A 15885-nucleotide genomic window follows, 5' to 3' on the forward strand; every position below is an offset into this window, starting at 1 on the left:
CTGTAGGTCTCACTGGCTCACTGCAGCGAGACGCTGCTGGACTCAGCGGCTCCGTTCCCCGGTGGAGGCCAGGCCCCCCCGGGCAGAGAACACCTGCTGACGCCTTGGCAATGACTAATCTGCAGACCCGCCTGTGCCCCTTGCTGGGGGAGAATTGCTCACACAGCTGCACTTGGCTAGTCAGAATTAGCAGCTGCTCCCCACACAGGCTCTGACCTCCTGCAGGCCACCCAAGGGACCCCACTGCCACTGGCCTTCCAGCCGGCTCTGGTCCTGGGCAGGGCACGGCTTTACTTCTACCTCACTAGTGCATAATAGACCCAAATCCCCACACCAGCACCCCTCCCCCGGGACCATGGGGGCTGGGCGAGACCTCCCCTGGCAAACAGGCTGAGGACAGGGCTGGGGAGCCATTTGTATCAAGAGACCATCCCCTGATGAGCCTCCAGTCTGCAGACAGGCGCTCAGCTGGCCGATCCCCGTCCCCAGTCAAGGTGTGTTCGACTGCTGCTCTGCACTCTGCCCCAGGAAGGGGTGCAATCCTTCGCCCTGGGCCTCTCCCAGGACCAGGGGCCGCACACCGCAGGGGGCCCTGGGCCAGGGGAGAGGTGGCACCGTGAGAAAGGAGCTCGCTCAGCTCTCCAGAGACCCAGCTGCTTGTGCCACTGGCTGGCCCCTGGCAGGCTCCCCACACAGGTGCTGAGTCAGTTCAGTGCTGGACGGATGGCGCTGGAAAGCAGAGCCCTCAGTTTACCCCAGAGCAGGTGCAGCAGGGGCAGGTGCAGGGCAAGCCCTGGGGGGGATACCCTGTCCACGGCTCATTTGATCCTTGGGCCCTCTGAGGAGCTGACTAGCGCTACTGCCCTCTAATGGCTGGGCTGAGACTGGCCTGCTCATTTCACACAGGCTCCAGGCAGCCGCTGAGATGGGAAGGGCTGAGCCGGCAGCCCATGGAGGGAAGAAAGGCAGGGCAGAACCCAGCCCCTTGTCTTCCCAGGACAAGGCAACACATGCAGCAAGCACTGGTGAAGTCTGATCAGAGCAGCCTCCCCTGAAGAAAGGCTGAACTACCGCAGCCAGGGCTCAGGGGAAGAAGCTGCTCTGGTCTGCCTGGAGTTACCTGGACGGCTCTGGGAGAAGGGGAGATCATGCCACAGGCACTGGAGGACACGTTTTAATCCTTCCTCGTCCCCATCCCAGCGTGGCGGCAGAAGAGGGGGAGGGAGGTGACCTCGAATTTGCAGCTCAGGAGTGCATCACAATTCCCTGCTGGTGTGTCTGGTCTGGGCCATGCTCATGCACCGGGGTTATTTTTAGAGGCATGCATCACTTCTCAGACTCACTTTTCTCTGCTTTAATTAGCGCCGTTAAGTGGGAAAACGAACCGTGAATTACACCGGCTTCCATGTGTCGCTGTTTTCCTGATTTGCCATTTCTAACTGGAACGCGCCTCACCCAGGCACTAGTCAGCGACTCCGCTCGCCCCTGTGCTCGCCTCTCAGCTACACACGGCCCCCTCTGACCACACCACAAGCAGCTCCTAGGCATCTACTTCCCCAGTTCTCTCCCCAGCTCCTGGGTCCTTTGAACTGAGACGCACGTTCCAGCACAGCCACCATCCCGAGCCCCTTTGCTCTGCTCTCTGAGGTCCATAATTCCCGTGAGACCATGGCAGGAACCCCCGGCCTGCAGCAACCATGGTGCCTCGTCCAGCCACACAGCCATGGCAGTGCAGCCCAGCTGGTTACCCCAACCTGCTGCAGCGTGCCCCCATCCCGCACACCAGGCCCCATCACTGCACCGATCACAGCAGAGACTCGGAGGGGCTCCCCTTGATAGCTCTGAACAGCTGTCTGCTTTGCATTCCTACGGCTGAGTTGCTGCTGGGCAGGCCCCAGGAGTGGGAATGTGTGTAGGACAAGAGAGGCTGTGCAGCAGGTAGAGGTGAGATGCTAAAGGAGGGCACATGCCACAGCCTCAGCCCACTGTGCTCCCATCTCAGCACGGGGGGCAAAGGGCTTTCTGCTAACACGAATCCCAACCCAGAACGAACTGTAAAGCTCCCCTTCCCTCCAGCCTGCCCTGGCATCCGGCTGCTCACCGAGTGTGGCGTACACACTAGAGGTCACCGGCATTGCAGTGAGGCGTTGCCAGCTCCCGTGTCGTTCCAAGGCCGCCTTGGTGCTGCACCCAGTCAGTGCAGCTCAGTCAAGAGATCATGTCGTTCGACAGGCAGGATGCGCTCAGCATCCCAAGGCTCCCAGCGCTGGCTGGCACCTCACTGGGTGGGACTGGGCCAGTCCATTTCCTCATCTGGACCGACCCCTTCGATGTGTGAGATTTGCCTCTCCCGGGAGGTCAGTGCTCTTTGGGGCAGCATGCACTGGGGCGTCTTTCGGAGCAGCTAGTTCTTGCTCTGGAAAAGCAGCTGCAAATGACTCTTGGTTTGTGACATGAGGAGTTTCCCCCTGAACAGATGGTGCTATGGGCAGATCCTGGTCGCAGCTATGGCAACGTGGATATGGACCCACTCCACTACAGCCACTGGAGTCACTCCAGATGTATCCCAGCAGGCCCTAGTATGGATCCCCGCTGCTCACCTGGTCCGGTTCAGCTCTATCTTACATGGATCCAGCTCAACATACTTCTTCTCCTCAAAGATCCGGTTTATGATGGGCTTCAGGACCTCATGGAGATAGGGCATCCCAACCACCTGCAGAGACCGTGGAGAAGGGGTGGATGATGGAGCGGAGTGGGAAGGGGATGAGAGAGAATGGGAGAAACAAAGAGGAAGATCGGGAAAGAGAGGAGGATAAAGGGAAGGAACAGAGATGAAGAAAGAAAGAAATGATGAGAACGGCCATGGGGGTCAGACCAATGGTCCATCTAGCCCAGTGTCCTGTCTCTGACAGTGGCCATACCAGATACTGAGGAAGGGGTGAACAGAGCAGGACTTTCATCCTGTCCTCCACGCCCAGCTTCTGGCAGGCAGAGGTTTAGGGACAGGAGCAGGGGCTTGCATCCCTGACCTTCTTGACTAATAGCCAGTGATGGGCCTAACCTCCATGAACGTATCTCAGTCTTTTATGAATCCAGTTAGACATTTGCCTTTCACAACACCCCGTGGCAGTGAGTTCCACAGGCTGACTGTGCGCTGTGTGAAGAACTTCCTTGTGTTTGTTTTAAACTTCCTGCCTATTCATTTCATCCCTGGTTCTTGTCTTACGTGTCAGAGGAAATAACACTTCCCTATTCACTTCTCCCCACCAGTCATGATTTTACAGACCTCGATCACATCCCCTTAGTCGTTTCTCTTCTAAGATGAACAGTCCCTCCTCTCTTTTCCTCAGATGGAAGCTGTTCCATGCCCCGAATTGGTTTTGTTGCCCTTTCTGTACCTTTTCCAATTCTAACGTACCCCTTTGAGATGGGGCGACCAGAACTGCTCACAGGATGCAAGGGGTGGGCGTACCATGGGTTTCTATCGTGGCTCTCTGATATTTCCTGTCTTGTTAGCTGTCCCTTTCCTAGTGGCTCCTGACATTCGACTGGCTCGTGTGGCTGCTGCTGCACGCTCAGCAGATGTTTTCAGAGAACGCTCCGCGAGCTCTTCTTGCGCGGTAGAAAGGATGAACAATACGGACAGGAGAGGCCAGGAGGAGGCACATCACTCATTACAGGGGCTGCCACCCAAGGGACAAGCCCAGGTTTGACCTGCCTCCCAGGGGGTTGCTGAAGCCTCCTATCACTCTCCAGTGGCCCCTCTTGCAGCTGTAAGGACGGTGTTTGCCACCCTCTGGTGGAGAGAGCGGGTTGCCAGGGGAGTAGGGTGACCAGACATCGAGTGTGATGGGGGGTAGTAGGCGCCCATATAAGAAAAAGCCCCAAATATCGGGACTGTCCCTATAAAATCGGGACATCTGGTCACCCTAAAGGGGCTGCAGGGCACAAGCAGCCCAAAGAAGCAGAGATGCTAGGGCAGGAAAGCTCTCCTGCGGGGCTATGAGGCAGGAGGCAAGGAGAGAACGGCTCTGGCCCCCTGCCAGAGAGGGGCTTTCCAGCGAGATGACTGATGCGATGGCGACTCGCCATGAAACCCTAGTGGAGACAAAGCCCCTGCAGTGCTCATCGGAGATCAGCACTCTTCCCCCGCCAGGGGTGGCCTGCCTCGCTCACCGCATGGTAAAACCCCACCAGGGTTTCACAGCAGGAGACAACACGTGTTCGTTGCCTCGGGGATCTTAGCAGGGATGACAGAGCTACAGTGTGTGCAAGTCAGGCCGGCCAGGACCTTCAAGGTTTCACCTTCCTCGGCAGCCCTTCCTGGGTCACTTGGCAGCATTCTCTGGGTGTATCTCACTTCAGCAATTCCTTGCCACTGCGGGGGTCTGGGGCCTGGGGTGTCTCAGTCCTTCCTGCTCTCTGCCTGTGGCTGTAATGCTTTGGTCTCCTTTTGGCTGTCGGGTGCAGTGTGTGGGGCTGATGGTGGCCTGTGACATACAGACTATCTAGGGGGTCTCTGCTGATGCTGCGTGTGCCCGGCCCTCCCTCTGCTGGACACAGCGTCCTGCCACATCACGTGTGTGTTCCCATTAGCCTTGGTCGTGCTTTGTATTTTCAAAGCGCTGCAGAGCCACTCAGGATGGAGCCCGGGGAGAAGTTTATACCCATCAATGCTACTGACAATTAAGAAAGCAGTTTCCAAGACTATGTCTACACTACAGCTTATGTTGGCATAACTTCTGTCGCTCAGGGGGGTGAATAAGCCACCCCACCGAGACACAAGCACCAGTGTGCACAGTGCTGTGTCTTAGCCCTTCTGGGGCTCTTCTCATGGCCAGGCACTTTGCAAACATCAGTTAATCCTCACCACATCCCTGGCAGATGAATATTAGCAGACAAGCAGCTCCCTGCATCCACCACTTCCACCACAGGTAAGGACACAGAGAGATTTGCCTGAGGCCACTACCATTGGAATCTGAAATAGCCAGGAGGTGCTGGCTGCCAGCTGTAGGCTAGCATGTCACTTTTCCCCCTGTTAATGTTTCCCAGGGACTTGGGAAGGACATGCTCCGGAGGAGGTGTAGAGGGGCCCTTAGCATGCTGTGGTATGGCACAGATCAGAGCTGCTAACATTGGATTTCCCAGAATTCACGGCGATGCTTTCGCCGCACTCACCTTCATAAACTGCTCCATGGATTTGGAGGCCAGGGAGTTGGAGCGGAAGAGCGTGTTCGGATCAGCTGGAAGCAAAGAAAATGGATTATAACCCGGCTGGAACCCATGTCACATGGCATTTCCACAGTGCCTTTCACACAGCCTGCAGCCCACAGTGCACTGCAGGGTACGCAGCACCCGCCAGACCCAGCAAGGGGCTACGTGCAAAGACGTTGTCCGGTGACTCAGAGCCGTCAGCCCTATGGCCAGCAGCAGAGGGACAGCGGGACTGAGGGGTGTCAGCAGCGAAGAGCAGATGGGGCTCCAGGGGAGACTGTGTAAAAGAGGGGGTGGAGCCACACAGCTGCTGGAGGTGCAGGAGCTGCGGGGGAGAAGGCGCTCACACCAGCAGAGACAGACGAGAGGCTGTGGCTGTGAGGAGCAGAGGGACTGGAGAGACAAATGCTGGATCCTGAAACAAATGGGGAGCCAGCTGAATGGCTTGAAGGCGGCAGGGAACCAGAGAGGCCATTCTCTGCAAGTGCAGGAAGGGGTCTGGAGTCAAGAGGGCCAGCCTCGGGGGGTAGGGACATAAGTCTGAGGGCTGCAGCAGGGGAGGCACGGATGAGGATCCCAGAGGAGATGGCGCCATCTCACATGCAAGGCGGCAATGCCCGGGAAAGTGAGCAGGAGGCGAGGGGATAGACATGGCGACAAGCCCCCTGCTGTGGTTCTCACCTCGGATGGCAGGGCCCAGGGCCTTGTCCGCAGTCACACTAAGGCCCCAGACTCCACTCTGGCAGTGTAAAGAGGCCCGTGAAGTGGGAGGGAAGCCCGAGAACTCCCCTGCATTACCTACATGGCCTCCCTGGGGCTAGGCAGAGGGGTGTGACCAGCATGGACAGCACTATGGCTGCCAGGGGAAGCTGGCGAGTTAGAGCTGTCTCAAGACTGCTTTGAGCTGCACTGAGCTGGGCAGGCGCTGTAACACATGGAGCTGAAAGGGAGCATAAAGCCTCCTTCCCCCAGCCCTGTAGCCCTGCCGCAAGCACAGGAAAGGAGTGACTGAAAATTGGGCCGTGAAGCTAGTCCATTCCCACCCTGGGTGTTTCTCTGAACGGCCTCTGCCTCTCTCCCTGCCACAGAGCTGGTCCTGGCCAGATGCAAAACAATTCGCTACGCTGGTGCTGGACCTGGGCCAAGCCCAGACTGATCGCTTCTGCCTTCGGTCCAGGCAGGCAGCCAGCAGCATACCCCAGGCATGACGAGAAGTGCAGCCCTTGGGTAATTTCTATCCTAGGCCTGGTGGCAGCAATAGCACCGGGACTAGAGCCGTGGGTCTCGTCGACATTGATCTCCACTGGTATCCAGCCATGGGTACCTCGGCGCTAATACCTACTGCTACCCAGGCCACAGGTACCGATGCTCCCTGTACCTATGGCCATGGGTGCCGGGCTCCCTGCTGCTAGGGGCACAGGACGCTGCAGATTTTCCCCTACGAATGTTCACAAAGTGACAGGGGAGCCAGACACACAATTCCAATCTAGATCACAACCCTGCAAAGAGTCCAGTCTAAACCCAGGACAGCCATTACACGCGGAACCAGATTTCAAATGCCTGGGGGTTATTTCAGCATCATTCTTTTTTGTTTTATGGTGGGGCCTAAAGGCCCTGACGGAGCTATTTGTGCTAGGTGCTGCACAGACAGAATGAGAGAGTCCCTGTGTCCCAGTGTAAACAGACAAGACAGACAAAGGGTGGGAAGGGAAACTGAGGCACAGAGAGGGGAAGTGACTTGCCCAAGGGCACCCAGTAGGTCAGTGGCAGGGTCAGGAACAGACTCCTGGTCTCCTGACTCCCAGTCCAGTGCTCTGTCCACTAGGCCACACTGCATCCCATGGTGCCTTCTACCACACTTGACTCACACCAGCTGCTCCTAATGAGTGGGGAGGAGACACGCCCAGGTTTGTTGCCAGGTACTGATTCGTTGTGCTCCTGGCCGCAGTGGGTGTCAATGGGGAGACCTGTCCGCTACGCTGCTGTCCCAACCTCCCCGTTTTCAGCTCCCAAATGTTGCCAAGTGTCAGAAACCAGATTTGATCAGCGTGTTTATGGCCCATGGCCCATTCTCCTGCCACCACCGCCTCCAAACCAGACAGCCGGGGGTTTCCATGGAAACACAACCGTATGCGCTAGGACCAAAAGAGGGAAGCTACGGTGCTGAGTGGAGCCTGTCAGCGAGTTCTGGCTCCCTGTTTGCAGCACGGGCTGCTTGTAGCCTGGAACGGTTGGAAGGGGGCAGGAGAACTTGGTCGCTAGTCATGTCCCCTCCCCCCCCAGCCACGTGGCTGCAGCTGGAGATCCAGAGAGGGAGACGGGGCAGCAGGCCCAGCCCGTGGCATGCAGCGGGTGGGGAGTTCTTCCCGAGCTCAGTCTGAACCCAGGCACTTGCCTCACTGTCGGAGGACGGGCTCAGCCAGGGCTTTGCTCGTGATTGCAAGGGAGGGGTGAGGCGAGTGCCCAGGGCAGTGGCATGCAGGCAGGTCCCGACACCGGCTGGTGCCAGGGCCACAGGTGCCAATGCTGCCTGGGAGGAGTCTCAGAGGTACCTAGGTATCGATACTCACTGGTACCTGGGTGCTAGGCATGGTGTGGAAAGGGCTCAAGGGGTGCCCCTCCCCCCAAACGCCAGGCAAGCAGGGGTGTGCCCCAGATCACTTTGGGAGCTGCCCCGGCTGGGGCTGACACGCCAGCTCTGCCAGTAATGAGCAGCCCTGGGGCAGGCGCTGGGCTTGCTCCAAGGCTGGTGGCGCGGCACTTACTGGTCTTGGTCACCTCCCGCAGGGTGAGGTAGTCCAGGAAGGGCACCGCCAGGCCCTGTCCCAGGAAGATCTTCACCAGCTTGGTGGCCACGTCCTGCCGACTCTCCACCGAGCTGATCTCCTCCAGCAAGGCCAGCGGGCTGACGTCCTCCTCCTGCAGCACAGCAGGGCAGCATCGCTGTCTGGGACCACACGCAGCCGCTCCTCCCCACTGTCCCCCACCGGCAGAGCCCCCTCTGCCCCACACCGAGACGGGCTCCTTAGCACCCCCACCTACCGAGCCCTCTCTGCCCCACACCGAGACGGGCTCCTTAGCACCCCCACCTACCGAGCCCCCTCTGCCCCACACCGAGACGGGCTCCGTAGCACCCCCACCTACCGAGCCCCCTCTGCCCCACACCGAGAGGGGCCCCCCTCTGCATCACCCACACCCCTCTAACCCATACAGAGGGAGCCTCTCTTCCCCCAGCACCCCCAGGACCTCCTCTACCCCACTGCCCAGGAGGGTCTGTCTCTGTCAGGCAGGGCGGGGTGCAGCGGGACTGGAAGCTGACAGGCCAGACCCATCCTGTGGCCACAGGCTTAGCCCCTCGTCCCCAGCAACCTGCCCCTCTGCAGCAGAGCCAGCCCCTCGCCTCAAGCCCTGGACAGGGCCCTACCTACAGCTCCTCCTGCTCCTGGCACCCTCCCTTCTCCCCTTCCCCTGGGGCGAGCGAGCGCCCACTTGCTGCTGGTTGCCACATGCCCCTCCCGAAACTGCCTCCTGCCCCCAGCGATGCTATCCTGGCTTGGCAGGACAAAGGGTGCACCTCGCCCCCTGGCCGGACAGCCCAGGAGGTATGTCCCCCGGGGTCCTACTGGCTTCTGGGCAGCCAGCATCAAGCCAGCATCGGGCTCCGTCACCCAGCGTCGTGGCCGGGCGAGGGCACCCGACCGCCTGGGAGCTGCTGGGCCGTAGGCAGCCCCGGAGCCGGGCTGGAAGCTGGGCAAGGCCGGCCTGTTGCTGGCAGGAGCCACAGGGCAGTGGCTTGAGGAGCCCTGAGATCCCTGCACTGCACTGCCTGCGGCTGCGCTGGGCTTGCCTGTCACTGGGCCAGGGCTCGCAGCGCCCCAGGAGCCGCCTGCTTTACCCAGCAGCTGGCGCGGCCACAGAGCCACCCACCATGGGCTGGCACCTGCCAGCAGAGCAGGCCCAGTGCCGGGAGCCCCTACGCCTCTGGCCCCCGAGCTCACAGCCACTTGGCTATCAGCCGCAGCCGCAGCCCAGCCAGCCCCCTGGGCTTCCTGTCACCGATGAGCTGCTGCCTTGTGACACGGCTCCAGCCCCACAGTGGGGTCGTGACTCCATAAGCGGGGCCAGCAGGGCATGGACGGGGCCATCGAAATCAGATCGTGGCTGGGGGCAACCCCACGACTGGCAAAGCAGGGTGGCTAGGACTCACCGCCATGGGCAATAGAACCTCCCACTATCACTGCCTGCCTGCCGTGTGTGCACCGTGTGTGTGTACCGTGTGTGTGCACTGTGTGTGTGCACTGTGTGTGTGTGTACTGTGTGTGTGCACTGTGTGTGTGTGTACCATGTGTGTGCACCGTGTGTGCTGCTGTCCTAATATAGCCAAGCCATGGCAAAGGCTCACAGGAACCGATCCTGGCCCTGACTCCCTCACTTACCCTGACAAACCCCAGCTCCCAACAGGCCCTGCCAGTCCCAAAAGGAGATGCCCTGTGGCACCCAGCTGCATGTACAGGGCGCAAGAGGCAGCAACACACGGCCTGGGACCAGAGATACAGGCAAGGCCTTCGCTGTCCGCCACTGCAGCTTCAAAGCACTGAGACTTCTGCACTTTGCGTGCGCGCACACACACACACACAGCCCTCCGCTTGCACACACACACACACACCCCTCCGCATGCACACACACACATACACACGTCCGCATGCACACACACACACACACCCGTCCGCATGCACACGCATGCACACACACACATACACACGTCCGCATGCACACGCATGCACACACACGTCCGCCTGCACACACATGCACACACACATCCGCCTGCGCACGCACACATCCACACGTCCGCGTGCCCGCACATGCAGAGGCTGGGGGATTGCTGTCTCTGATGTAATCTTTATACAGCTGAACATGCCGGTCGGCAGCTCTCCTGCTCCTGCAGAGCATCTGGGGCGATGGTCCAAGGGCAGCACTGGGGGGGTGGCTCAGCACTACCATGGCTCCCCAGGGATGACAAGGGACAGGGCCCCGCAGGCAGGGCCCACATGTGGCTGGCTCCAGCCGGACGCCGCAAGGCCCAGGGGATGAAGTGCATCTGCCCCATCCCATCCCTGCCATTCTCCCCCCATCCTCCTCCTCGCTTGTGCTGTCCACGCGTGGCGTGGAAGTGGCCATGCTAGGACGTGGGGTACCCACCTCGGCAGGGCACAGGATGGATTCCACCAGGAGCTCAGTCAGGGGCTGGTAGTACATGGAGGGCAGGATCCTGTCCTCAGCCAGTCGGACTTTCAGCCGCAGAGCCCCCAGCTTCCCTCTGCAACGACACCGAGACCCCACCCGCATGGGCAAGCGTGCGTGGAGTGAGTGGGAACCAGCACCCATGGGAGCTGGTATGTGCAACCCGGCTCTAGCCAGCTCAGTCCTGCAGCACTGCAACCAGAATCTACAGCCAGGACCAAAAGGCTGCAACAGAAACCAGGGCCCAGAATCCCAAGCTGAGCCTTGGCCCCTGTGTCCTTAACCTCTTCCCCTCTGCTGCTCCCTTTTCCTTCCACCCCATGGCACTGGGCAAGACTCAGCCATCCCTTGGCTCAGTGCCTGCCTCAGCACAGCCCCTGGCACTGGTGCGCTTCCACCAGTGCAGAAACATAGTCCCATTCCGCCACTCCTCTGCAGCGGTGAGTCACGCTGGCGGCCACAACATCCGGCAACCTTTCCAGTTGTCCGTCCAAACCTTTCAAGCTCCTATTTTAAGGCAGGATGGGGTGACCTGCGGGAGGAACAAAACCTTCCCAACCGCCCTTGAGGAAGGGTGGCATCATTAAACCCCAGTTTGCAGTTGGGGAAACTGAGGCACAGAGCAGGGGCCTGACTTGCCCTCGATGAGCGTATCAGTCAGTAACAGAGCTGGGAACAGAACCCAGGAGTCCTGAACTCCAGATCCTTGCTGTGACCATTCACCCACGCGCCCATCCTACAGCTGGGAACAGAAGCCGTATTAACGACGGCCCCCTAGTTCAAGGCTCACTGTTTACCCTGCATCCTCCTCAGTGGTGGGGAAGGGCAGGAGCCTGAACCAGCCTTTGGCAGGGGACATCTGAAGGGTGTCCAGAGAGAACTCAACCTGTGTGGGACACAAGAGAAGGACAGTAAGGGGACAGAAGCTGACAGCAGGGGGCAGCAGTGCAGTGTCGGGGGAGCCTCTGCCTATTGTCCCCAGCCCCGGGCGATAGCCGGGCAAACTCCAGCCCTCACATTAGCTGCCAGTTTGGTTCAGCCCCAGGCTGTTCCCTGCCAGACTCTCAGAGTGCTTCCAGCTTCACCACTGGCTCTGCCCCAGGACCCTGTGCGGAGCCGAGCTCGTGCTGCAGGCACGGGAGCAGGATGCTGAATGAAATCCATCCTCCTCCTGCCCTGCAGCACCAACCAGGGACTCCCAAGGGAAAGGCCTTGTTCAGCTGCTCAGGCAGCCAGGTCCCCTTGCAAAGGAACTCCGGCTCTGCAGAGCCCCGGGGCTGCAGGCACCAAGACCCGAGCAAGATACACTGTAGGGCCAGGCCAGGGGATCCCCACCTGCCCCAGGCTTTCCAGCAGGCAGGGGTGATTTTAAAGAGCTTCCCTTGCCGAGCTGCTCAAGATACCTAGAAAACTCGGCTGCCATCAGCCCACTGCTCCATGCCCCGCAGGGTCTGTCTACACGGCACTTACACACCCGCAGCTGGCAGCTGTAATAGATCCTTAGACTCTCTGTGGGCCAGTCACTGGAGAGGGGAGGGGGCACTTGCACCCACACACGCAAACACGCACACAGACAACAGCTGGAAAATCTTTTCCTTTCACAAAGCGGTTAAACCTCCCGCCCCACTGGCCTGGCCTGCCGCTGCTCTCGCAAGCCTGGCTGAGCGGACACACCCGCGGGAGTAGCAATCAGACAGGTTCTGCTGCCCTTTGCAGACAGAACAGCCCTGACTTGGGGCAGCTCCGGCTCGTTCTGGCTGATGGCAGGACCCAGCCTTACGCACCCTGCAGACTTCTCCCAGCTGTGCCCTTTGCCCTCCATGAGTCGGGAGCATTTTCCTCTCCCTCTGTCCTCTTCTCCTTGGGCTTGTGTCCCCTTGTGCCACTCTGGCAGACTAAACAGTGCATGGGCAGTGCTGGGGTAGAAGTGCTCTCAGTGACCTACCCCAGCCCTGTTCTCAGCCCCCAGGCACAGGGCAGAGCAGTAGCCAGGACTGCACTCCAGCTAGTCGCAGAGCCCATGGGATAGGGCATGCAAAGCAAAGCATGAGTCAGAGCCACCCTGGGACAACGCTAATTGACACAACAGGCCAGGCAGAATACAGGGAGTGCATCTCCCGCCACGAGCACAGCAACAGAGTAACAGAAACCAGCCTGGGGGGCCATCGGCCAGCTGTCTCCCAGTTGTGTCCCTCGTCCCAAACCATGCCCCTCTTCTCCTTGCACGTCAGCAGGAGATTTGAGGCTCCAGGCCAGTGTGCCGTTGGCCTTCTCCCCCTCCAGAGCCTCTTCACCCCCAAACCAGATCTGAGCCGCCAGCTCCCATGCTGGGCATGGGCGAGCTGCTCACCTGTCCCAGGAAGTCATTCTTCCCCACCATGTCCCAGTCCCACACCTCCACGTGCACCAGGGATCCCTTGGCCTCCTTCCCAGACGCCCCCTCCTCCAGGTCAAAGTCCAGCACCTCAGCCCAGTGCGGGAAACGAGTCTTCTTAATGATCTGCAGGGAGAGAGAGAGAGAGAGTGGCACCTCAGAGGACCGGGAGCCAGGCTGGGCAGGTTTGGTGCAGCATTGCAGGTGTGTGGCTGGGAGACAGGACACCTGGCATAGGAAGCAGCTTGGGGCTGTTGCCAGTGTCTCATCAGACGGGGACCATTTTTGTCCAGCAGCGACCAGTGAACCCAATCCTGCGGCATGCTGAGCCCCTTCCAATCCACAGCACCTCACCAGGATCCAGCTCCATCCCACCTGCAGGGCAAGATGCCCCAGGGAGAGCACAGCTGAGGACAGACACTGCTAGGCTAGCTGGCCTGGCTCATCTCCCTGTTCAAAGCTCATGTCTCCCTTGGCATTTATGCTGTGTCCATCACCGTGGCATCGGGGCACTGATACCAAAGGGGGTTGTAAAGTGGAGCAAGGGCAGGACACCACCTGGAAGTATCACCAAGGCAGCAGGCTGGGTACCACGCGTCGCAGAGCCCTGAGCGGATTGCGTCTTGGTGCCACAGCCACACGCCATGGTGTTAGCATTTCCCCTGCAACAGAGCAATTATCTGCCATGCCAGTACCCACCGAGCTGGGGGAGGTGGGAAAGGGTTGCCCAGCACAACTCTTTCCACCAGGGGTGCCAGGATTGGATGAGGCTCGGGGGCCACCCAGGGAGCCCTGCTTCCTTGCCCCATCGTGGCAGGGAGGAGAGAGGGGAAGGGATGCAGAAGCCAAGAGCAATGTTGGGAACAAAACCAAAGGCTGTTTGCTAAACACTCGGCTGGCGTGAAACGGGCACTTAACCAGCTACACTGCAACCCTGCTGCAGCAGCACACGCAAGAGGAGAGCCAGAAACTGCAGCTTTCTTCAGTAATGGCTCAACCCACAGTGTCTGAGCAGCGCTCTGGGACACGCAGTTATGTGTGGAAATGTCCTGGCCACTGCATTGCGAGGCAAAGGATGGAACAAGACCACAAGGGTGCCCCTGGCTCCCAGCCCTACAGTGCCTAATGCAGCTAAAGGCCACAGTGCCTGGCATCTCACCTGCCCTATGGACACATCAGGGAAACCAGCTCTTAGAATCACAGAAGATTAGAGTTGGAAGGGGCCATCTAGTCCAACCCCCTGCTCAAAGCAGGACTAACCTCAGCTAAATCAGCCCAGCCTGGGCTTTGTCAAGCCTCAGCTTAAAAACCTCTAAGGATGGAGATTCCACCACCTCCCTAGGTAACCCATTCCAGTGCTTCACCACCCGCCTAGGGAAAAACTTTCTCCTAATGTCCAACCTAGACCTCCCCCACTGCAACTTGAGACCGTTGCTCCTTGTTCTGTCATCTGCCACCACTGAGAACAGCCTAGCCCCATCCTCCCTGGAACCCCCTTTCAGGTAGTTCAAGGCTGCTATCAAATCCCCCCTTGTTCTTCTCTTCTGCCGACTGAACAAGCCCAGTCCCCTCAGCTTCTCCTCATAAGTCTTGTGCTCCAGCCCCCTAATCATTTTTGTTGTCCTCCGCTGTACTCTCTCCAACTTGTCCACATCCTTTTTGTAGTGGGGGGCCCAAAACTGGACACAATATTCTAAATGTGGCCTCACCAGTGCAGAATAGAGGGGAATAATCACTTCCCATGATCTGCTGGCAATGCTCCTACTAATGCAGCCCAATATGCTATTAGCCTTCTTGACAACCAGGGCACATTGCTGACTCATCTCCAGCTTCTCATCCACTGTTACCCCCAGGTCCTTTTCTGCAGAACTGCTGCCTAGCTGGTCGGTCCCCAGTCTGTAGCTGTGCATGGGATTCTTCCGTCCTAAGTGCAGGACTCTGCACTTGTCTTTGTTGAACCTCATCAGATTTCTTTTGGCCCAATCCTCCAGTTTGTTTAGGTCACTCTGTATCTCATCCCTACCTTCCAGGGTATCTACCACTCCCCCCAGCTTAGTGTCATCTGCAGACTTGCTGAGGGTGCAATCTACCCCATCCTCCAGATCATTAATGAAGATGTTGAACAAAACCGGCCCCAGGACTCTTCCCCGCCAGGTGTCAGCTGAGGGGGCGGGGGGCTGGTTCCTCACCCTTGCTGCGTGCAGGGAGGGCTGCTGCGGAGTATCCCATTCTCTGCTCCAAGGGCCCATCCCAGCCATGTCACACATGGCCTGTTCCCTTCATGGCTGGCGGATGGGTTCGGGTTCCCGCACTCCAGGGATGGGGGGAGATGGACAGGCACTGACAGGCTTTCTGCCCCCACTCTCAGCTATCACTAGCGCACAATGCAAACCCTTGACAGTGGGGTCTGTCTGCCCTCCTGCTCGTGCTTCTAGCACTGCAACTAATAGGAGCCCTGCCCCCTCCCCTATACAGCCAGGCCAGAGAGCACGCTGCCCCATGTGACCTTTCTACTCACAGCCGTCTCCAAGGTGTGGCCGTCACAGGACACTCGCACAAAGGGGTCTGAGGTGCCGGAGATGTCTCGCGGGGCCAGGTCTCTGGGGGAAGAGGACAACAGGAGGAGGATGGGGGTGGGTTTCTGGAAGGCTGGGGGATAGGGCAGAGGCATGGCATATTTGGGGGTGCCCTACGGGCTGGCTCGGACTGGCATTGTAAGCCTGTCTCTGTTCTGTGTTTGTACAGCACCCGGCACAATGGGGCGGGGTCAGGGATCGAGGCACTAACACAAGACAAACAACAGCAAGGACACAGGAAAACCAAAACCCACTGCAAGGGGGTTAAACCACGAGGCACTGGTAGGGGAGGCTTTTGTCTGTAAAGCACCCTTTCTCCCAGGTCCTCAGTGCCACGCGCTGTATGATCTGTTCCCCGGCCTGGATAGTGGCACAGTACGGGCCCTCTCCTCAGCATGCAGGACACCAGCGAGTTGGCGCGCAGGCTGGCTTTGCACCGGGAGATCACCTCCCACTCAGGGGCACAAGCTGGAGTGGGCC

General features: G+C 59.1%; 1 protein-coding gene across 1 annotated transcript in view; it reads right to left on the bottom strand.

Moving 5' to 3' along the window:
* The window catches only part of RASAL1 (RAS protein activator like 1), a 70473-nt gene that overhangs the window by 20122 nt on the left and 34466 nt on the right, over window positions 1-15885 (bottom strand). The window contains exons 6-12 of the mRNA XM_067550266.1: window positions 15348-15429; window positions 12806-12955; window positions 11253-11341; window positions 10414-10531; window positions 7980-8133; window positions 5179-5243; window positions 2601-2713 (exon numbers count right to left, since the gene is read on the bottom strand). Coding sequence (XP_067406367.1) covers window positions 2601-2713; window positions 5179-5243; window positions 7980-8133; window positions 10414-10531; window positions 11253-11341; window positions 12806-12955; window positions 15348-15429 — 771 coding nt within the window. The remainder of the gene's footprint in view (window positions 1-2600; window positions 2714-5178; window positions 5244-7979; window positions 8134-10413; window positions 10532-11252; window positions 11342-12805; window positions 12956-15347; window positions 15430-15885) is intronic.

Source organism: Emydura macquarii, unplaced genomic scaffold, assembly GCF_026122565.2.
Source record: "Emydura macquarii macquarii isolate MOO-44397 ecotype Brisbane River unplaced genomic scaffold, CSIRO-AGI_Emac_v2 contig_1254, whole genome shotgun sequence".
Classification (NCBI taxonomy): domain Eukaryota; kingdom Metazoa; phylum Chordata; order Testudines; family Chelidae; genus Emydura; species Emydura macquarii.